At 42.5% G+C, this 16719-nt stretch overlaps 1 protein-coding gene across 4 annotated transcripts; it reads left to right on the top strand.

Moving 5' to 3' along the window:
• The first annotated feature begins 16 nt into the window (after positions 1-16).
• Positions 17-16691, top strand: GTF2H3 (general transcription factor IIH subunit 3). Of its 4 annotated transcripts, none has more exons than XM_016153724.2 (13): positions 17-98; positions 2626-2705; positions 4882-4988; positions 6327-6493; positions 9409-9471; positions 10265-10294; positions 10435-10463; positions 12160-12234; positions 12989-13042; positions 14918-14986; positions 15357-15492; positions 15595-15631; positions 15716-16691. In XM_016153724.2, the coding sequence occupies exons 1-13, from the start codon at positions 86-88 to the stop codon at positions 15783-15785; spliced, it is 930 nt and encodes a 309-aa protein (XP_016009210.2). In that variant the 5' UTR covers positions 17-85; the 3' UTR covers positions 15786-16691. The 4 variants fall into 4 exon arrangements, with proteins under 4 accessions (XP_016009210.2, XP_016009213.2, XP_016009212.2 ...); XM_016153727.2 differs by lacking the exon at positions 17-98 and adding an exon at positions 197-215; XM_016153726.2 differs by lacking the exon at positions 17-98 and adding an exon at positions 275-1756.
• The last annotated feature ends 28 nt before the right edge of the window (positions 16692-16719 follow it).

The following is a 16719-nucleotide window of genomic DNA, read 5'->3' as shown; positions in this document are numbered from 1 at the left end:
TTCGCTGGCGCCGGAAGTCGGACTGCGCCGCCTCCGGGATGCTCGCCTGACTGCGGCTGGCTCTGCGCTGAGGGACCCCGCCGCCATGGTCTCGGACGGTGAGGGTCGCGCGGGGCGGGACCCGGACCCCGGGGCTGGGCGGACCAGTCCCGGCCAGATGGAGGATGTGTTTTGGGCCGGGTGGAACCTGTCGGGTCCTCAGAGGAGTAGCGAATGTATTTATTCATTTATTCAGTGAATATTTTTGAATCACCTCCTGTGTGCGGGGCGTTATCTGGAACACAGCGGAGAACACGCCAGGCCCTCGTGGAGGTTCTCGTGGGTGGGACAGACAATAGGCAAGCAAACAAAAATTTCGAAGGGGGACAAGAGCAATGAAACGACATCATGGGGTGACGTGGTAGTTTGTGATTAAATGAGTCGGTCGCGGAGGAGCTTCCTTAGATAGCTGTCCAAGGAAGACCGGCGATATCGAAACTGAGGCGAGTGACTGTGTAAAGATAGAAATGGGGAACCCGGGGGTTCCTGGAGGAAAGGGGCGAGACTTTTATTCATACATTATACTACGGGTCATAGAGCCCGATGTCTTAAAGGACGCAGAACGAGGCCAAGTGGGCGGAGCACGGTGAGCGAGGGGGGCGAGATCAGCGAGCTAGCCAGGTGCAGGGCCGCCGTGGGCCATGGTAAAGAGCTCGAGCTTTATTTTTAAGTGCGTTACCAATCCATTTTAGGGTTTTAAGCAAGGAAGCGTTATGATCTGACTTGCAGTTTTAAAGGTCACTTTGGCTGATGTGTGGAAAATGGACTTTAGAGAGCAAGAACAGAAACAGGCCCTGTCGGATGCCGTAGCACTTGTCCACAGTTTCTTTACTGGTTTTCATCCATACCACAGCCCTGTGAGGGAGGCAGACCTGGCAGAGCCCCCGACTACAAATGAGGCAGAGACGCAAAGAAGGGATTCACAAGGACCTTGCACGTATATCGATAGACGCTTCTTGTCTTTTTATCAAGCTTCTTGATAGTAGCAAGAAATGGAAGGCCCCAGAATTGTCGGGTGGAGCCTGATTGAGAATAAAGCCAAAGCCTTAAGGAATTGTGGTTAGAGGTGTGAGGGCCTATGGGAGACACAATTTTTAAGTGCTTCTGTGCTAGGCACTTTGTTGTGTGATTTACGTGTGTTATTTCATCCCAGAATTAGCAGAAATTCTCATTCTTTAAGGAGTCCATGGCCTAGCGGGCTGCATTGGGAGGAGATCAGAAACACAGCTAACTGTAAAATGAGGTAGAGAGCACTGTCATTAGAAGAAGGTACTGTGGGTGGTCAGGGCGAGGCGTGGGGCTTTGGAAGTCACAGCCTTCACAGTCAGGCAGATCTATCTTCAGAGCAGGGCACACGACTTAGAGCAGATTACTTTCATTTGCAAAACACCATATTTCATCTAATCTAAAACTGTTGATTATGAAACGTGCTTTCATTTACAACTAAGAAAAAATGCTGCCAGTCTTAGTCGTAAGACACCGTCTTGATTTTAGCACCTGTTAAATGGAAAAAAAGGGGGTATATCTTGTAACTGATAAAAGGTGACAGTAATGTGTCCCTCTCTGGGTAATTGGCAGCGTGGAATGGGATCATGGGGCTCTTTACTCCAGGGCCTGATGCAGAGGAGGCTGATGTTCCTGCTCGCTCCTGAGACGGGAGCGAGGACCTGTAAGAGGCAGCACCAGTTTGGGGCCTTGAAGAGTAAATAGTATTTGGGTATGTAAACAAGTCGAAGAGGGGGTGGCGATTGTCCTGATACAGGAGCCAGGAAACTGTAAGAAGGAAGGCGTGAGGGCAGGAAACACGGCACTGCCTTTTGCTCTTAAATAAGCATCCTGAGTTTTTCGTGACAGCACGTGTTTATGGGTTTGTATATCTGTTACCTCAGTTAGAATGTGGGCTGTTTGAGAGCTTGGACGCAGGATCCCCAATGCCTGACACTGGTACTTGGTGTAAATGTTGTGTGAACTAATGCGTTAGCCCATTTACTTGTATTTGTGTTTGGAGAGTAGCCTAATTCTTTTCACAGTAAAATATCCTTTATATAGGAATTGTTTTTCACCTTTTTGAAATGGTTCCTAATCACAACGCCTTGCTGCTTGGTGATATGATAAACTCGGGGCCAGAGCAGTTCTTGGGTTCCCTTTAACCCCCCATGCCCACTATTCTGCTGCTTGTGGTTCTTAACTACTCGTTAATCAGCGCCTTTTGTCTTTGACCAGGCATTTAAACTGCAGATATCCTTGGGTTCATTTAATAGATATTTATTGTGCATCCTCTGTGGCTAGGTAGTGTGTCAGGAGCAGAGGATAAGCAGTGACAAAACAGACAAATGTGCCCCCTCGCAGAGCTTACATCTTAGTGATGAAAGGTGCAGCGGGACAGAAAGCAGGCAAGCACTGACGAAGGACCCACAGAGCTTTAAACCTTTAAAAGAACTTGGCCTTCTGTTAATCTCATGACTGTAGGATCATAACCACATAAAGGCTTCTAGTGCTTGTCTGGAGTTAATTTACAGATTGAGAGTGTTAGCTCTGATTCACTGTCATGAGGCTAATGGTTTTTATTTTCGTTAATATTTTCAGAAGATGAGTTGAATCTTCTAGTCATCATCGTTGATACCAACCCAATTTGGTGGGGAAAGCAAGCATTGAAGGAATCTCAGGTAAGATCGCTCGATGAGGCCTTTGGATAATTCTGGTTAAACTGAGTGAATGTTTATGTTACTTTTTAAAAAACAGCTTCAATAAGATATAATTTACATGCCATAAAATTTACCCTTCATAACGTATAGTTCAATGATTTTTTTAGTGAAAACCACAATAAAGTTGTGTAACCATCACTACAATTCTGTTTTAGATCATTTGTATCACCCTAAAAAGTTCTTGCTTGCCTGTTTATAGTTACTGCTTCCACCCCCTGCCTACTGCAATAACCACTGATCTGCCTTCTATCTCTGTATTGCCATTTCTGGACATTTTATATATTGATTTCATGCAGTGTGTGTGTGTGTGTGTGTGTGTGTGTGTGCGCTTTAAACCTCTGTTTTGAACTAACTCTTCAAGATGCCAAATTTTTCAACAGTGAGTACATCGTTTTCCATTCCCGTCAGCAGTGGATGAGAGTTCCAGTTTCTTCACATCATTGCCAGCACTTGTCTGGGTTTTTGTTTTTTATTATAGTAATTCTAGTGAGTAGGTAGTGGTATTTTATTGTGGTTTTAATTTGTCGAGTTTTTTTTTTCCATACGCTTATTAGCCATGATATATTTTCTTTGAGATGCATATTCAGATGTTATGTCTAATTTTTAAATTGGGCTATTTGTTTTCCTATTATTGAGTTGTGAGAATTTTTTATATTCTAGGCACAAGTCTTTTATCAAATACATGATTTACAAATATTTTCTCTTTGCCTATGACTTTGTGGCTTGTCTTTCATTTTATTAATTGTGTCTTTTTTTAAAAAAAAACAGCTTTATTGAGATATAATTAATGTACAATGAACTGCACCTATTTCAAGTATTCAATTTGATGTTTTCACATATATATATATTCATGAAATTATCACCACAATCAAAATAATGAAATAATGAACAAATAGATCTGTCATCCCCAAAAGTTTCTTCAGGTTCCTTTGTAACTTATCCCACCCATCTCTTTCTGCCTGTGCCCACCCCCAGGCAACCACTGATCTGCTTTCTGTCGCTAGATTAGCCTGCCTTTTCTAGATTTTTACATAAATAGAATCAAACAGTATGCAGTGGGGGGTTTTGGTCTTGTTTCTTTACCCAGCATAATTATTTTGAGACTCGTCCGTGTTGTTACATGTATTGGTAGTTCTTCCTTTTTATTGCTGAATAGTATTCCATCGTATGGTGAGTACATCACTGCATCTTACCTTATTACCCGCCAGAAGGTGTGTCTTATTTTGAACTGTCATCAATGTCAGTGGTATATGAGAATTTCTTTCTTTTTTTTTGGTACCAACACAAGATGCTCTCTTTCCTTATTTTATCTTTTGCCAATATGATACCAAAAAAGGTTATCTCAATTTACTTTTAGTATATTTGGGCATTGTATTTCTCTCTTGGGGCATTGTTTATTTTTCTCTTCGGGCATATAACAATTTTATTTATTTTTATTTTTTGTGATTTGTGGACACTCTTCATATTGAAACATTAACCCAATGCCTGTCATATGTTTAAATTACTTTTTTCTAATTTGTCATTTGTCATTCACTTTTGTTTATAGTCATTTTTTTGCCATATAGAAATTTTAATACGTTGTTTCGCTTTTTTAATAGAGCGAAATTTGTCAGTGTTTTACTTTCTGCCTGAGGCATTTTCTTTAAGAGAAACATGCCTTATTCCAGGATTATAAAAATATCCATCTGTGATCTGTAGTAATATTAGTCCTTTTGACAGTGTAACTTCCACGAAAGAAGGGCTATACCACATAACGGTGCTTAGCATACTTAGCGAATGAATGAATTGAAAACTTACAAATTATAATTTGATCAGTATGTACAATGTGGTCCATGGGTAGCAATAGTTGGCTTGTAATTTTATCACAGAAGATGTGATATGTTTGCTGTTCATAAATGTTATGCAGAAAATATTTGTGGAATATTGTACTGATGTAGAAGCGGTCCCATAGAAATAAAATTATAGAACTATAGTTTTCAAATGTTTTAGCGTATGACTTTAGAGGAGGGAGCCCCTGAGCAAATTTTTAGCAGTGAATAATTATCTAAAATTTAAATGAAATATTAAATGATTTCAAGACCTGAGGTGGTTATTCAATAGCTAATTTACCTTTCTAATATCTTCTGTTTTTCTACAGTTTACTTTATCCAAATGCATAGATGCAGTGATGGTGCTGGGAAATTCTCACTTATTCATGAATCATTCCAACAAACTTGCTGTGATAGCAAGTCACATTCAAGAAAGGTATGACCATTATGATTATTTTACCTATTCAGTGCTTCGCATTTGTGATATTTCTATGCCATTTAGCATGTGCTAGTCCTACTCTATGTTGCAAACAATTCCTGTCCCAGCGAACAGTATTCAGCATCAAGAATCAGTACGTGTAAACCTTGACAGGTATGCATATTGGAAACCTCATTAGCTGATATACAGTGGAGTCGCATTCATGTGCACACGTAACTTACACAGCTTCAGCTGTATACTCTGGGCATAGAGTTGTCACATCGAGCGGCTGCCCCCATCACTGCTCTGCTCACGGTCTACCCCAGGGGGCAAGTGGGATGGGGGGTGCGATGCTGCCTTCCTTTCGGCCACCCTTGGCTCCCGTGCACCTCTCAGCGGTGGGAATAGTTAACTGCTCTCTGTGTAATTTCGGTACTTACAAATAAAAGTTTTTCTTGTAATACCGTTTCCTAAACCCAAGCCGACTATTTCGTCTGGTGTGTGGCTGAAGACACAGTGAGCTCTCCTAACGCTGGTGTATAAACCGGCCATGTCAGAGTCACTGCAGGGTGGCGGGCGGTGTGCAGCGGATGCACGGGTGGGCCTCGCGTACAGCAAGGCTTTCCATGAACGAGGCTGACCACGATTACCGGTCCTGTTACACCCCGGCGTAAAACCTCATCCCCGTGTAAGATCCAGCTCCTTCGTCTTAATTAAACGTGCACACAGGGGAAGCAACTCTCGATTACCAGCATAGTTAGTGGATGGTTTCAAAGTTTTTCAGTTCTGCATTGAGAGAGCCCATGGGCCACCAAGTAAGTGTTCCTGCTCTCATCATCGCCATACCCTTTTCTCAGAATTGAATAAAAAAGATGACATTGAATTGATTAAGATATCAATAAAAGCTATAACAGTTTTCGTTTTTTTGGAAAAACCACAGATGGGTTTTACATGATTACTATAAAAGTCTTGAAACACCAGAGGAATCTTTTCAGGGACCAGATTTCTATTTCCGGGGAGCTACATATACCTCAAATAATAAACTAGTAGCAGCTCAGAATAGGGAACTAATCTCTTTCAACTGTCATCTGAGAAAGTGGAGTGAGAACCCCCTGAAGCATTTCAAGAGGCTATAGTCCAATACCCTCTCTTTTTTCTCTCATTTTCCATAAAACAGTGGAATCATTAAAACGTGCTGTGGTAGTTGACTCCTGTTCGCCAATTTGCCTATTTTACACATTTCTTTTAAAAATGAGATTTATTATAGGATTGAGTCCCACATTGGTGTGATCTTTGTTTTTCTCTGCTGAAATTGATTGTGATGCTCCCACCCCCACCCCGCCCCTGCCGTTTCAGTCGGTTCTTATATCCTGGGAAGAATGGCAGACTTGGGGACCTCTTCGGGGACCCCGGCAACCCTCCATCTGAATTTAATCCCTCGGGGAGTAAAGACGGAAAATATGAGTTGCTCACAGCAGCCAACGAAGTCATCGTCGAAGAGATTAAGGATCTGATGACCAAGGGTAACAGCTTTTTTTTTTTTTTTTTCCATTGTAGTTCGCAAACAGAGTTGAACGTGGGGGTCCTTGAATGCAGGGTCCTTGAGGCTTTCAGATGGAAGGCCTGGGGGTTCCCTCCGCTGCCTGCTCGCGTCTCTCGTTCCCTTTTTCAGGTCGTTTCCCCCAGTCCGCGCGCTCCTGGCCTGATGCCGCAGCATCGGCCGCTGCTCACCAGCCGCTTTTGCAAACACCCGTCGGCTTCTCAGGGTATCCCGTCGGCCTTGTTTTCCTCTTTTTTGGACCATTCTTTCTTCTATTTCTGACTTTTTCTTCATCTTGGCCTTTAAAAGATATATTTTTTTATTTTGCACTTCTGTTCTGTTCTTCCTGGGTATGTCCTCGTCCACCCTTACCTGTAATTGTCGTTCATGAGTGGACGCTTCCCGGTCTTCGCCTCCAATCCAGCCCCTTTATCAAGCCGCGGACGAGCGCCCCAGTGTCATCAGCATGGCCAGACCGTTCGCATTATTTTCTCTCCTCATTTACACCACCATTTTCACTCCTCTTTCGGTCACCCGCATTCACCCACTTTCCGCATTCGAAACTTCCAGCGTTAACTCCTTCTCACGTCCAACCTCCAATCAGCTATGAAACCCTATTCGTTTAGCCTCAGAAGTCGCTCAGAGTCTGGCCCTCTTCTTACTTGTCCCCTGGCTCATCCATCCATGGAACTGAAGTAGGGAGGCGGCGAGAGGACGGAAGTGCTGAGTCAGCCGCACTCAGACCGCCACGCGCTGGTCGGCCCTGCAGCCGGGCCGCCCGGACACCTGCGGACGAAGGGAGACTTCCGCTGGGGCCCTGACAGCCCTCTTCCCCACACCGTGAAAGGAAAACAGGAAAACCGCCTTTAAGTCGGCCCTGCACAAAATAAAATCATCCTTTCCCTCCGGCTAGAATCGTGGGGACCTGCGGATTCAGGGCTGGGGACTGCCGGCTGGTTTGCATGCTGCACAGTCTGAGCTTTTCACACTGCTTACCTCGTCCTTTCTCACTGCGTGCCCGTATCATCAAAGGAAAATTGGGTAAATAAAGTAAGTCTTTAGACTTTAATTCACAGAAACTAAGACTGATACACAGGATTCCCCTACATGGGGCTTTCTCTCGTTTTGGCTTTTTTTTTTCTTGGCTTCTTGTCTTGGTTTCTTATCTCTGCTTTCTCTTGTCTTTGCTTTTTCTGTCTGTGGAGCGTTACTCCTTCTCTAGTAAACTTTCTTTGTGACTCTGACTCTGGTGTGCACTTGAATTCTTTCTCATGCTCAGCCACGAATTCTCTCAGTGCAGGGTCAAACTTCCCCCCCCAACCCCAGGGAAATTTGCCCTGTCCCACATCTCTACTGACGTTAGGGCTGGGTAACTCTGTGTTGTGGGGACTGTCCTGTGCATTGCAGTAGTCCTGGCCTCGACCCGCTGCATGCCATAGCATTCCCCAGCTGTGACCACCAAATATGTCTTCAGACATTGCTGAATGTCCCCTGTAGGGCACAGTTGTTCAAGTTGAGAGCCAGTGCTTGAGATCGTTGTGACAGCTTCTTCACTGACTCCCGTCTCTCCCCATTCAGTCTTTCCACTCAGCCTCTAGAACTTTCCTCCTAAGAACCGGAGGTGCCATTCTCTGGTTCCCTGTTGCCTGCTGTGGTGTTTTTTTCCAAACCGTAGCTTGTGCCACAATCACCTGGAGGAGAAAGGCAGCAATACAGAGACAGACAGTACGTCACTGCTTGTCCCGGGCTGGGGAGGACCAGGACGTGACTGGGGGTGGGCTCGTGTGATCTTTCGGGTGAGGGCAATGTTCTAAAATTGGGTCGTGGTGATGGTTGACAACTCTGTAAATTTACCTGAAATGACTGAAATGTATACTAAAAAAAGTGAATTTCATGATCTATTAGTGACACCCCAATAATACTGTTAAAAATCACCTGGAGGTGATCGTGAAAACAAAACGTTGGTCCCCATTCTGCAGGCTTGGATTCCCTGAGGCCAGGGTGGTCCCAAGAATTCGTGTTTCTATTAAGTTCCCACAGCTGGTTCCAGAATCACACTTTGAGAACCTCCGGCCTGCGGGGCAGAATCCCAGCTTCTCGGCATAGTGTCCAAGTCCTTTGCTGGTCTGGGGGCGGGGGGGGTCAGTGTCCCTGGACCAGCTGCAGGCCCTGTTCTACAGGCTGTCACTCTGACCTCCCACCCTCTTAAGCTGCAGCTTTAGAATTTTGATTTTCTTAAGAGTTACTTTTTCTTGACCCAAGGCCCCAACCTGATTGCAGATTTTGTCCCTGCCTGCCACAGCCAGGGCAGTGCCTTCTGCAGTCCTCGCCCTGGCCGGGCGGGCCACCCTCTGATGGGCGGGGGGACGAGGAGGAGGTGGGGAGAGGACAGAGGGGCCCAGAGCCTGGCCAGGGCCACTGTCCAGGCCGCCTCCAGTTCCCGAGACCTTTCGGAGCCCGTAGATCATGGATAACACTTTTATGAATAACACTAAGGTATTTTTTACTCTTTATTTTTATTGTAAAATACACATAATATAAAATCGACCGTCTTAACCCTTTTTAAGTGTACGGCACAGTGGCATTCAGCACGTCGACCTTGTCACGCCACCGTCGCCACTCCCCGCTCCCGTTTCCAGAACGTCCTCCTTATCCCAAGCCGAAGCTTCGTGCGCACTCCCCCCTCAGCCCCTGACCACCAGGATGTTTTAAATTGAGAAAGTGTTTTGAAATTGCTTATTTAAGCATTACTGAGAACAAGTTGCTATTTTTAAAACCAGTTTGAAAATACTGTGTGATGTCATTCATGAAGAAGAATGCTTTCGTTTGAAAACGATTTTAGTCCAAGAAAATACCTAAACATTTCCTTTTTAATTTTTTTTTTTTTTTAATTTACAGGTGACATAAAGGGTCAACATACAGAAACTCTGCTGGCAGGGTCCCTCGCCAAAGCTCTTTGCTGTATCCTTGGTGTTTTAATCATTCAGAAGGTGTCTTCTGGAAAATACATATGTTAACTTGTGATATTTTTTAGAACATTGTGTACATATTAAGGGAAGACATAAGTATTCTAAAGTGGTGACTTTAAAATGTTTGTATGACGCCCAATAAAAACTTGAAGCGAGAATGCTGGGAAAGCTAGTTTCTCCAGTATGTTCTTCTGCTCACAGTTAGTTCTTCAGGAGACTTCCTCGTATTTTATTTAGACAAACTTGAACTGGGAGCACTGTTTGATGATAAAAGCCACTTACTGACCCCGATGGTTAATGAGTGGCTGTTTCCCCACAGGCCAGCGGGATATTTCGACGTTATCTGCGTTTGTGACGTTCTCTCAGTCGTATACAATTTAGTTCGTTTGGGGCAGTAATGAGTGATTCCTCCGTTTCGGGCTTTGATGGTGATAGATCACGTCTTCAAGTTCGTTTCTCATTTGATTGGCTTCTTGTCACTTGTAGTCTCAGTATGTAAGTCTAGGATGTGGTCGATACTCGTAGAACAATCATGTCTGGATAATTTTAATTTTGGGGACGAAGGTCGTTTGGTCAGGTTACAAAGCCCAGTTGATGGCAGTTGGTAGTCAGAAATCCCCAGTCTCTCTGTTTTGTGTGTTTATCATGGTAAATGGAGCATTTATCTTTTTCAGCTAGGTGGATGCTAGGTTTATTTAACTAAAATTTGAGATTATTTTCTGTTTATGATGCATGGTTATAAAATTAAATAATATTTTTAAATTCCTTAATGCTAAGAAAATAAGACATTCACAGAATGAGCAAGGAAGTTAAAGGTAGGAGTCTGGATTTTTCTGTTAGATTAATCCTATTTTACTACTATAATTTGGTGGACTGTTTAAAATTGGTTATAAAATCTTATAATATGTTCAATAAGATTCAGTTAAATTGTAATTTGTTTTTTAATCTCTTATAGATAATCAAGAAATGAAGTCAAGGATATTGGTAAGATTCAAAAAAATTAATACTATATTTATATGCCAATTACAGCCAATTAGAAAACACAGTGGGATGTAAGACCCATTAATAATAGAAGCAGTAAATATTAAATATCTGGAATTAGTTAATAAGCAGTGTGTAAAACCAATTATAATGAAAAACTAAAATTCTGAGGGACTTAAAAATTGAATCAATGGACAGCCTTATTTTCTTCTTGGATGTCAGTTTCTCCAAAATTAAACTGTAAATTCGGTGCAAAGTCAACCTCAGTGAGAACTCTTTTTCTAGCAAAGTGGGGAGATTTAAGAAAGTCAACAATTTATCTGGGAAAAGAAATCAATGAGAGTGGCCAGGAGCGTTCTGACAGAGAACGATGAGTAGGAACTGACTCCGTTAAGTGTTTAAGCACATTATGAAGCTGCAGTGAGTGCGGTTCTGGTAAAGTAGCAGCAAGCAGAAAATGGCGTCGGGATATGAAAGCAGGCGCCCAGGCGAGTCTGGTAATCAAGGAAACACTTCAAAGTAGTGGGAAGACGGGGGAAGTAAAAAAGTAAAACGTTAAAAAAAATGTGGTGGGAAGAAAATGGATGATTCAGTAACAGTGCTGGGCCAGTCAGGCACTCGGGGAAAGCTAGAAGCCTTTCTCAATGCTTGCACCTAAACACACTCTGCTGAAGATCACTATTTCAGTGTAAAAGTTCAAGTCATGGAAACACTAGAAGAAAACATCTGTTTATAATCTTAGGTTGGTGAGTACCTTGACGTGAAACTTTAAAAACATGACGTGAAACTTTAAAAGAAAGCTTAAGACCTCAAAATAAAATCAGTTAATCTAAAACAGGGACAAAATGAAACTATTAGGAAAAAGTATTTTCAGCATAACTACCTGGCAGAGAATTAATGTGATATTTCAAGAGTAAAAGAGCTCGTATAAATTAATTTTTAAAAGTCAGGGTTACTCTAAAAAAGAAAACATGAGCAGTCTGCAAAAACCAATGCAAATGGTCAGTTAACATTTGAAAGTACGTTTATTTTCAGTGTTTGGTTCATGATCAGCAGAAATGAGGAACCTAGCAATTCCTAGGGTTGATGGCAAATGCTGGGGGTCGGTTATTTTATAAACTGGTACAACTCTTCTGGGTGGCAGCTTGGTACTCTATCTTAAGATGAAATACGTATACACCTTAGCAATCTCACTGATTATTTTAGGAGGTAATCAGAGACTTGTGTAAAAGGTACATGATGTTCATCAGAGCATTGTCTACAACTGAGGACTGGCAAACACTTCAATGTCCTTAGGTAAATGGGTAAATAGTGGAAATCTATAAAGTCAGCACAAAGGATGCTACACATCCAAATTCATGGATGCAAGAAGGCTTCCTCCCAGATACTGTGGACTGAGAAAGGGCGCAGAGCACTAGCTCGGGGATCATTGTGTTCGTGTGTGTGTGTGTGGTGGGGGTGAGTGTGTATACACGCCCACACAGGTGCTCTCTAGAAACTTGGCAAGGATTCTCTCTTGAGCAGTAGGATTTGGGGGACATTCTCCCAGTCACGTTTACACTTTTAGGTATTTTTTGATGGTGATAACTAGGTAGACAAATTAGGAAACTAACTGGTTGCAGTGTGCCGTGCATCGTGATGGAGTTTTGAGTGAGAACCAGGATGCGCACACAGGTGTTGACGCGGATGTGTGTTTCAGGTGATTAAGGCTGCAGAGGACAGCGCGTTGCAGTATATGAACTTCATGAACGTCATCTTCGCAGCTCAGAAACAGGTGAATAGGCAGCCTTCTTTTTCAAGAGTATTAGGTTCGTAATGAAGGAGTTAATTTCACTTTTTTTGAATAACCTACTTAGAGAAGTATTCTGATTAAATAGGCTTACTAATGGATTAGGAATCTGGAATCCATATTTAGTATTAGTTGTTTCTCTGATTTGAATCCTGAGCCTCTAAAGAATCTGACGAGTCCCCAGAAAAATATGACTCAAACACGGTTTTGAATATAGTTTCATAGTATTCATGTGACCGTGTTAGCCCGTTCTTGGACCCCAGGTTAAGAATTTCTAGTTTTAAGGTTTGCTGCATACCTTGCCTTGATTTCTCTCTCTCTGCTTTAGGGAGGTCTTGTGAAGGTTTGATATTTTTACTTTGCAAACAACCGAAGTGTTCAGATGAATTATGAATACATTTTCTTCTCTGATATGTCAAAAAAAGAGGAAACTTTCTTAAAACTTTAGTTTTAACTGAAGATGCTATAACCATGTGTAATAGTCTCCATCTTGGAGTGCAGCACGGTGTAGTGGAAAGACCATGGGCCTTGGGCGAGGCAGACAGGGCGATGGGGGTGGGGGGTGGTGGGGACAGCATCAGGCTCTGTGACCCAGCCCGGCCAAGGCCTGGGCGCTTCAGCTGCAAAACACTGATCAAATATCTACCTTGCAGAGCTATCATGCATATCAGTAGGTTCTCAGAATAGGATGGCTGCTGCTGTTGTCATCCCTGTAATATTTTCGGAACGTTTGTTGCAGAACATTCTGATCGATGCCTGCGTTTTAGGCTCTGACTCGGGACTCCTTCAGCAGGTACGTGTAAACGAGTCGTGGCGGGGCCGTGACGCGCAGCGGTTCTGTCCCCCGTGTGGAGTGCTGTCGCCGGTCTGCATGCGTGCCGAGGGGTAGCAGTGCGGCGCTGCCGATCGGAGGACTGACGTCTCTCTCTGGTCCCTTCAGACATTTTAATATATTACGTAATGACTTGATTGACTTTGTAAAAGTGACTCACTCTCAAGTTAAAACATTCAAGCAACACAGAAAAGTATTTTTAAAAGGTTAAACAAAGTCCCTTCGAATCCTATCATTCACAAGTTATCTTTGTTAATATTAGGTGAACAGAATGACAGCTCTCTCTATATGTAGGTATAGATGGAAGAATAGATCACTAAGCAGAGAATTTTATAAAAATAGGACCATACTCTAGATCTGTGCTGTCCTACGTGGTAGCTGTGTGGCTGTTGAGCCCTTGAAATGGGCCTGGTCTGTGTGAGACGTGCCGTAAGTGTAACGTACACACTGAATTTTAGAGACCTCATGTGAAAAACAGAACTTAAAATGTCTCTTAATGACTTTTGTGAAGATTACATGTCAAAATGATAATACTTGGATATATTATGTTAAATGAAATGTTATTAAAATTGTATTTCCTTTTTATGCAGCTAGAAATTGTATTTATTTTTAGAAAATTTTAAACGTGTTGCTTTTGTTATATTTCTGTTGGACAGCGGTGTTAGGTGTTGCATTTTAATCAAAGATATGAAACTGAATTTTTAACCCAAAAAGAAAAACAGATGTTAAGACTGAAGAAATTACCAAACTTTTTAGAAAGGTTTTTTGATCACAAGAAATATTATTTCCTAAAAGGTCATTTAAAAGCGCCAAACTGCAGGAAACCTTGAGTGAGGTCGCTGCTGGAGGTGAGGGGTGAGGCAGGGAGAGACAGGGTACACCAGCCTCAGAGGTTCAAGCGCGGGCCCGTCTCTTAAGCGTGATGGTTGGTACCTGGTGCTCACTGGGAATGTGACCACTTTGAAAAACAGTCTGAAACTTCCGCAGAAAGTTAAACAGAATTACCATGTAACCCAGCAATTTCATTCTTAGATGTATATTCAAGAGAAATGACAACATGTCAACCCAAAAAATTGTGCATGAACATTCATAGCCGTACTGTTTGTAACTGCCAAAAAGTAGAAACAACCCACATGTCCATTCAACAGATGAATGGATAAGCAGATTGGTCCATCCTAACAGTAGAATATTATTGGATCATAAATAGAAATGAAGCACAGACACATGCTACTGCATAGTGAACCTGGAAAACATGGAGCCGAGTGAAGGAAGACAGACAAATGGACATGTGTCGTGTGATTCCCCTTCCAGGAAAGGTCCAGAACAGGCGAATCCGTAGAGACACAAAGATTAATGGTTGCCAGGACTGGGGGCAGGAGGATGGAAAGCCACTGATTAATGTCTGGGACTAGACACTGGGGACAGCTGCACAAGTCTGAATAACTGAAAACCAGAGAATTGTGCACTAATGAAGGGTGAATTTTATGGCATGTGAGTTCTATCTCAAGGCTGTTATTTAAAAATATGACAAAAATGGATAAGCGTGGCAAGAATACCCATCTATCGGTATCACACAGACAGGCGAGAGGACCCATACTGTCCTACACTGTAGTCTCCAAAGGGCCGAAGGATGTGGGCCAAGGGGAGAAATAAGACATTGGCACATCTTGAAAGGTAGCCGGAAGTTGATCCTCTCTCACTCTGGGAAAGCGTCCCCTTTACTTCGATGTTCATATCCTCCTCTTGGGGACCTGAAGAATTGCTGGAGAAACGACATCCGGCTGGAAAAACTCAGTAAGCGCTGGTTTGGCAGAGAGCCCTTTGCGTGTCTTGCAGGCTTGCGACATCACAGGGGGACTGTACCTGAAGGTGCCTCAGATGCCCTCCCTTCTGCAGTATTTACTGGTAAGGAAATGCCGGCAGTGAACCCAGTACCTCCAGTCAAGTGAGAACCCTGTGTCCTGGGGAATGAATGGGAGCCCGACGGCCAGTGCCGCTCACTGGAAGAAGGGAATAAGTGGGTGACCGAGGGGTCTCGAAGTAGAAAGAGTGGACCCTGTGAGTGGAGACAGAATGTCGTGTGACTTTGGAGCAGCGCTGGCCTGTGGAAGGGCTCAGAAATCGTTGAACGAAGAAAAATGCATTTCTCAGTAGACTTTTAAGGAAATCTCAATTTAGTATTCTCACTGTCTGCTGGCTCATATCTAATACCTATGTCTTCTGGTTATTTTTGCCCATCTTTGAAGTAACGTTTCCTTGCCTTTCTTTTTTGTAGTGGGTTTTTCTTCCCGATCAGGATCAGAGGTCTCAGTTAATCCTCCCACCCCCAATACATGTTGACTACCGGGCCGCTTGCTTCTGTCACCGAAATCTTATTGAAATCGGCTATGTCTGTTCTGTGTGCTTATCAAGTAAGTTCATGGGCTGAGTTTCGCTTTTTACTTGTGTTGGGGTGGGGCAGGAAATCACTACGGGGTTTTAAACTATCTTTTTTTTTTTTTTTAAATTTACAGTATTCTGCAATTTCAGCCCTATATGTACCACATGCGAGTAAGTACCCTTGAGGTGGTGTGGCCGGCTCACGCGTTAGTGACTAGAGCATTAAAGAATATTCCCCACTCTGTGTCATTTCAGGACCGCCTTTAAGATTTCTCTGCCTCCCATACTGAAGGCCAAGAAAAAGAAACTGAAAGTGTCTGCATGACGATAAAATTTCTTCTCCATTTTTTAGAGCTATTTAATCTTCGTTAGGGAGCCTCTGAAAAAAATACAGATATGTGTAAGATGATTTTTAGTGAAGTTACTTACAAGATATATTTTTAAAAAGTCATCATCATCCTACACGTGTGGGACTGGTTTATATGAGGGAGTCATTCTATACAGTGTATATACCCTAAAATGTTTTCCGACTGATTTTTGTTCTTTTAGAAAAGAGGAAGAAAGCACAGATTTGTGATATTGTTTTTTAATGGGATGATCGTTTGTCAAAGTCATGGTGTCCTGACAGGCTCAGTAACCGATTATCCAAGTCTAGGTTCTTACTGTGTCATGTAGGACACGTGACATTTGAGTGTAAAAAGTGACGATTTACAGAGTAATGGCCTTAAGATAGAACATCTCACTTGAATCAACTATTAACTTTGGCAAAGGTCACACAAATAAAAGCTTTATTGCCTAAATTGAGGTTAGGTTCAGATACTAGCTGTTCTTTTTTTTTTTTTTTTTTAATGTGTACATAGTTGGACAAAAATATGCAAATAGTAATACCAGTTCGTCATTGAATCACTACAAAATCTGATTTTAAACGAGTAAGGAGAATGAATACAGTGGTCTGCTAACACTCTTTCTTCAAAAACGGTGTGAAGAGCTTATTTGTAAAAAGTGATGTCTGGGTTCTGAGGGGGAGCTTCTCAGGGGAAATGGTTTCTTTATAGTTAAGTGTTGCCTGCAGATGGAATTCTTTCCTTTATAACTGAGGAAAAGAAAAAAAAAAGCATTAATGTTGGAGAACTGTTCTCCAAAAACTTTGGACTTAATACTGAAAACTTCTATAAGTTCAAAAGAAAAAGTTTTTGTAATTTTGACAATAAAAAACTTATGTTTCTATGTAGCCTTGAAGTGATTAAAAGTCCTTTTAA

This window comes from Rousettus aegyptiacus, unplaced genomic scaffold (assembly GCF_014176215.1).
Source record: "Rousettus aegyptiacus isolate mRouAeg1 unplaced genomic scaffold, mRouAeg1.p scaffold_m13_p_5, whole genome shotgun sequence".
NCBI classification, from domain to species: domain Eukaryota; kingdom Metazoa; phylum Chordata; class Mammalia; order Chiroptera; family Pteropodidae; genus Rousettus; species Rousettus aegyptiacus.
The sequence above is the reverse complement of the archived record's forward strand: the minus strand, read 5'-3'. Positions and strand labels throughout refer to the sequence as shown.

Excerpts from the sequence above, each read along its gene's own strand:
- GTF2H3 (XM_016153724.2), top strand. Across the intron at positions 9,472-10,264 it reads CCTCGCCAAAGCTCTTTGCT|ACATTCACAGAATGAGCAAG; the intron begins GTATCCTTGGTG and ends TAAGAAAATAAG. Across the intron at positions 13,043-14,917 it reads ACTCGGGACTCCTTCAGCAG|GCTTGCGACATCACAGGGGG; the intron begins GTACGTGTAAAC and ends CGTGTCTTGCAG.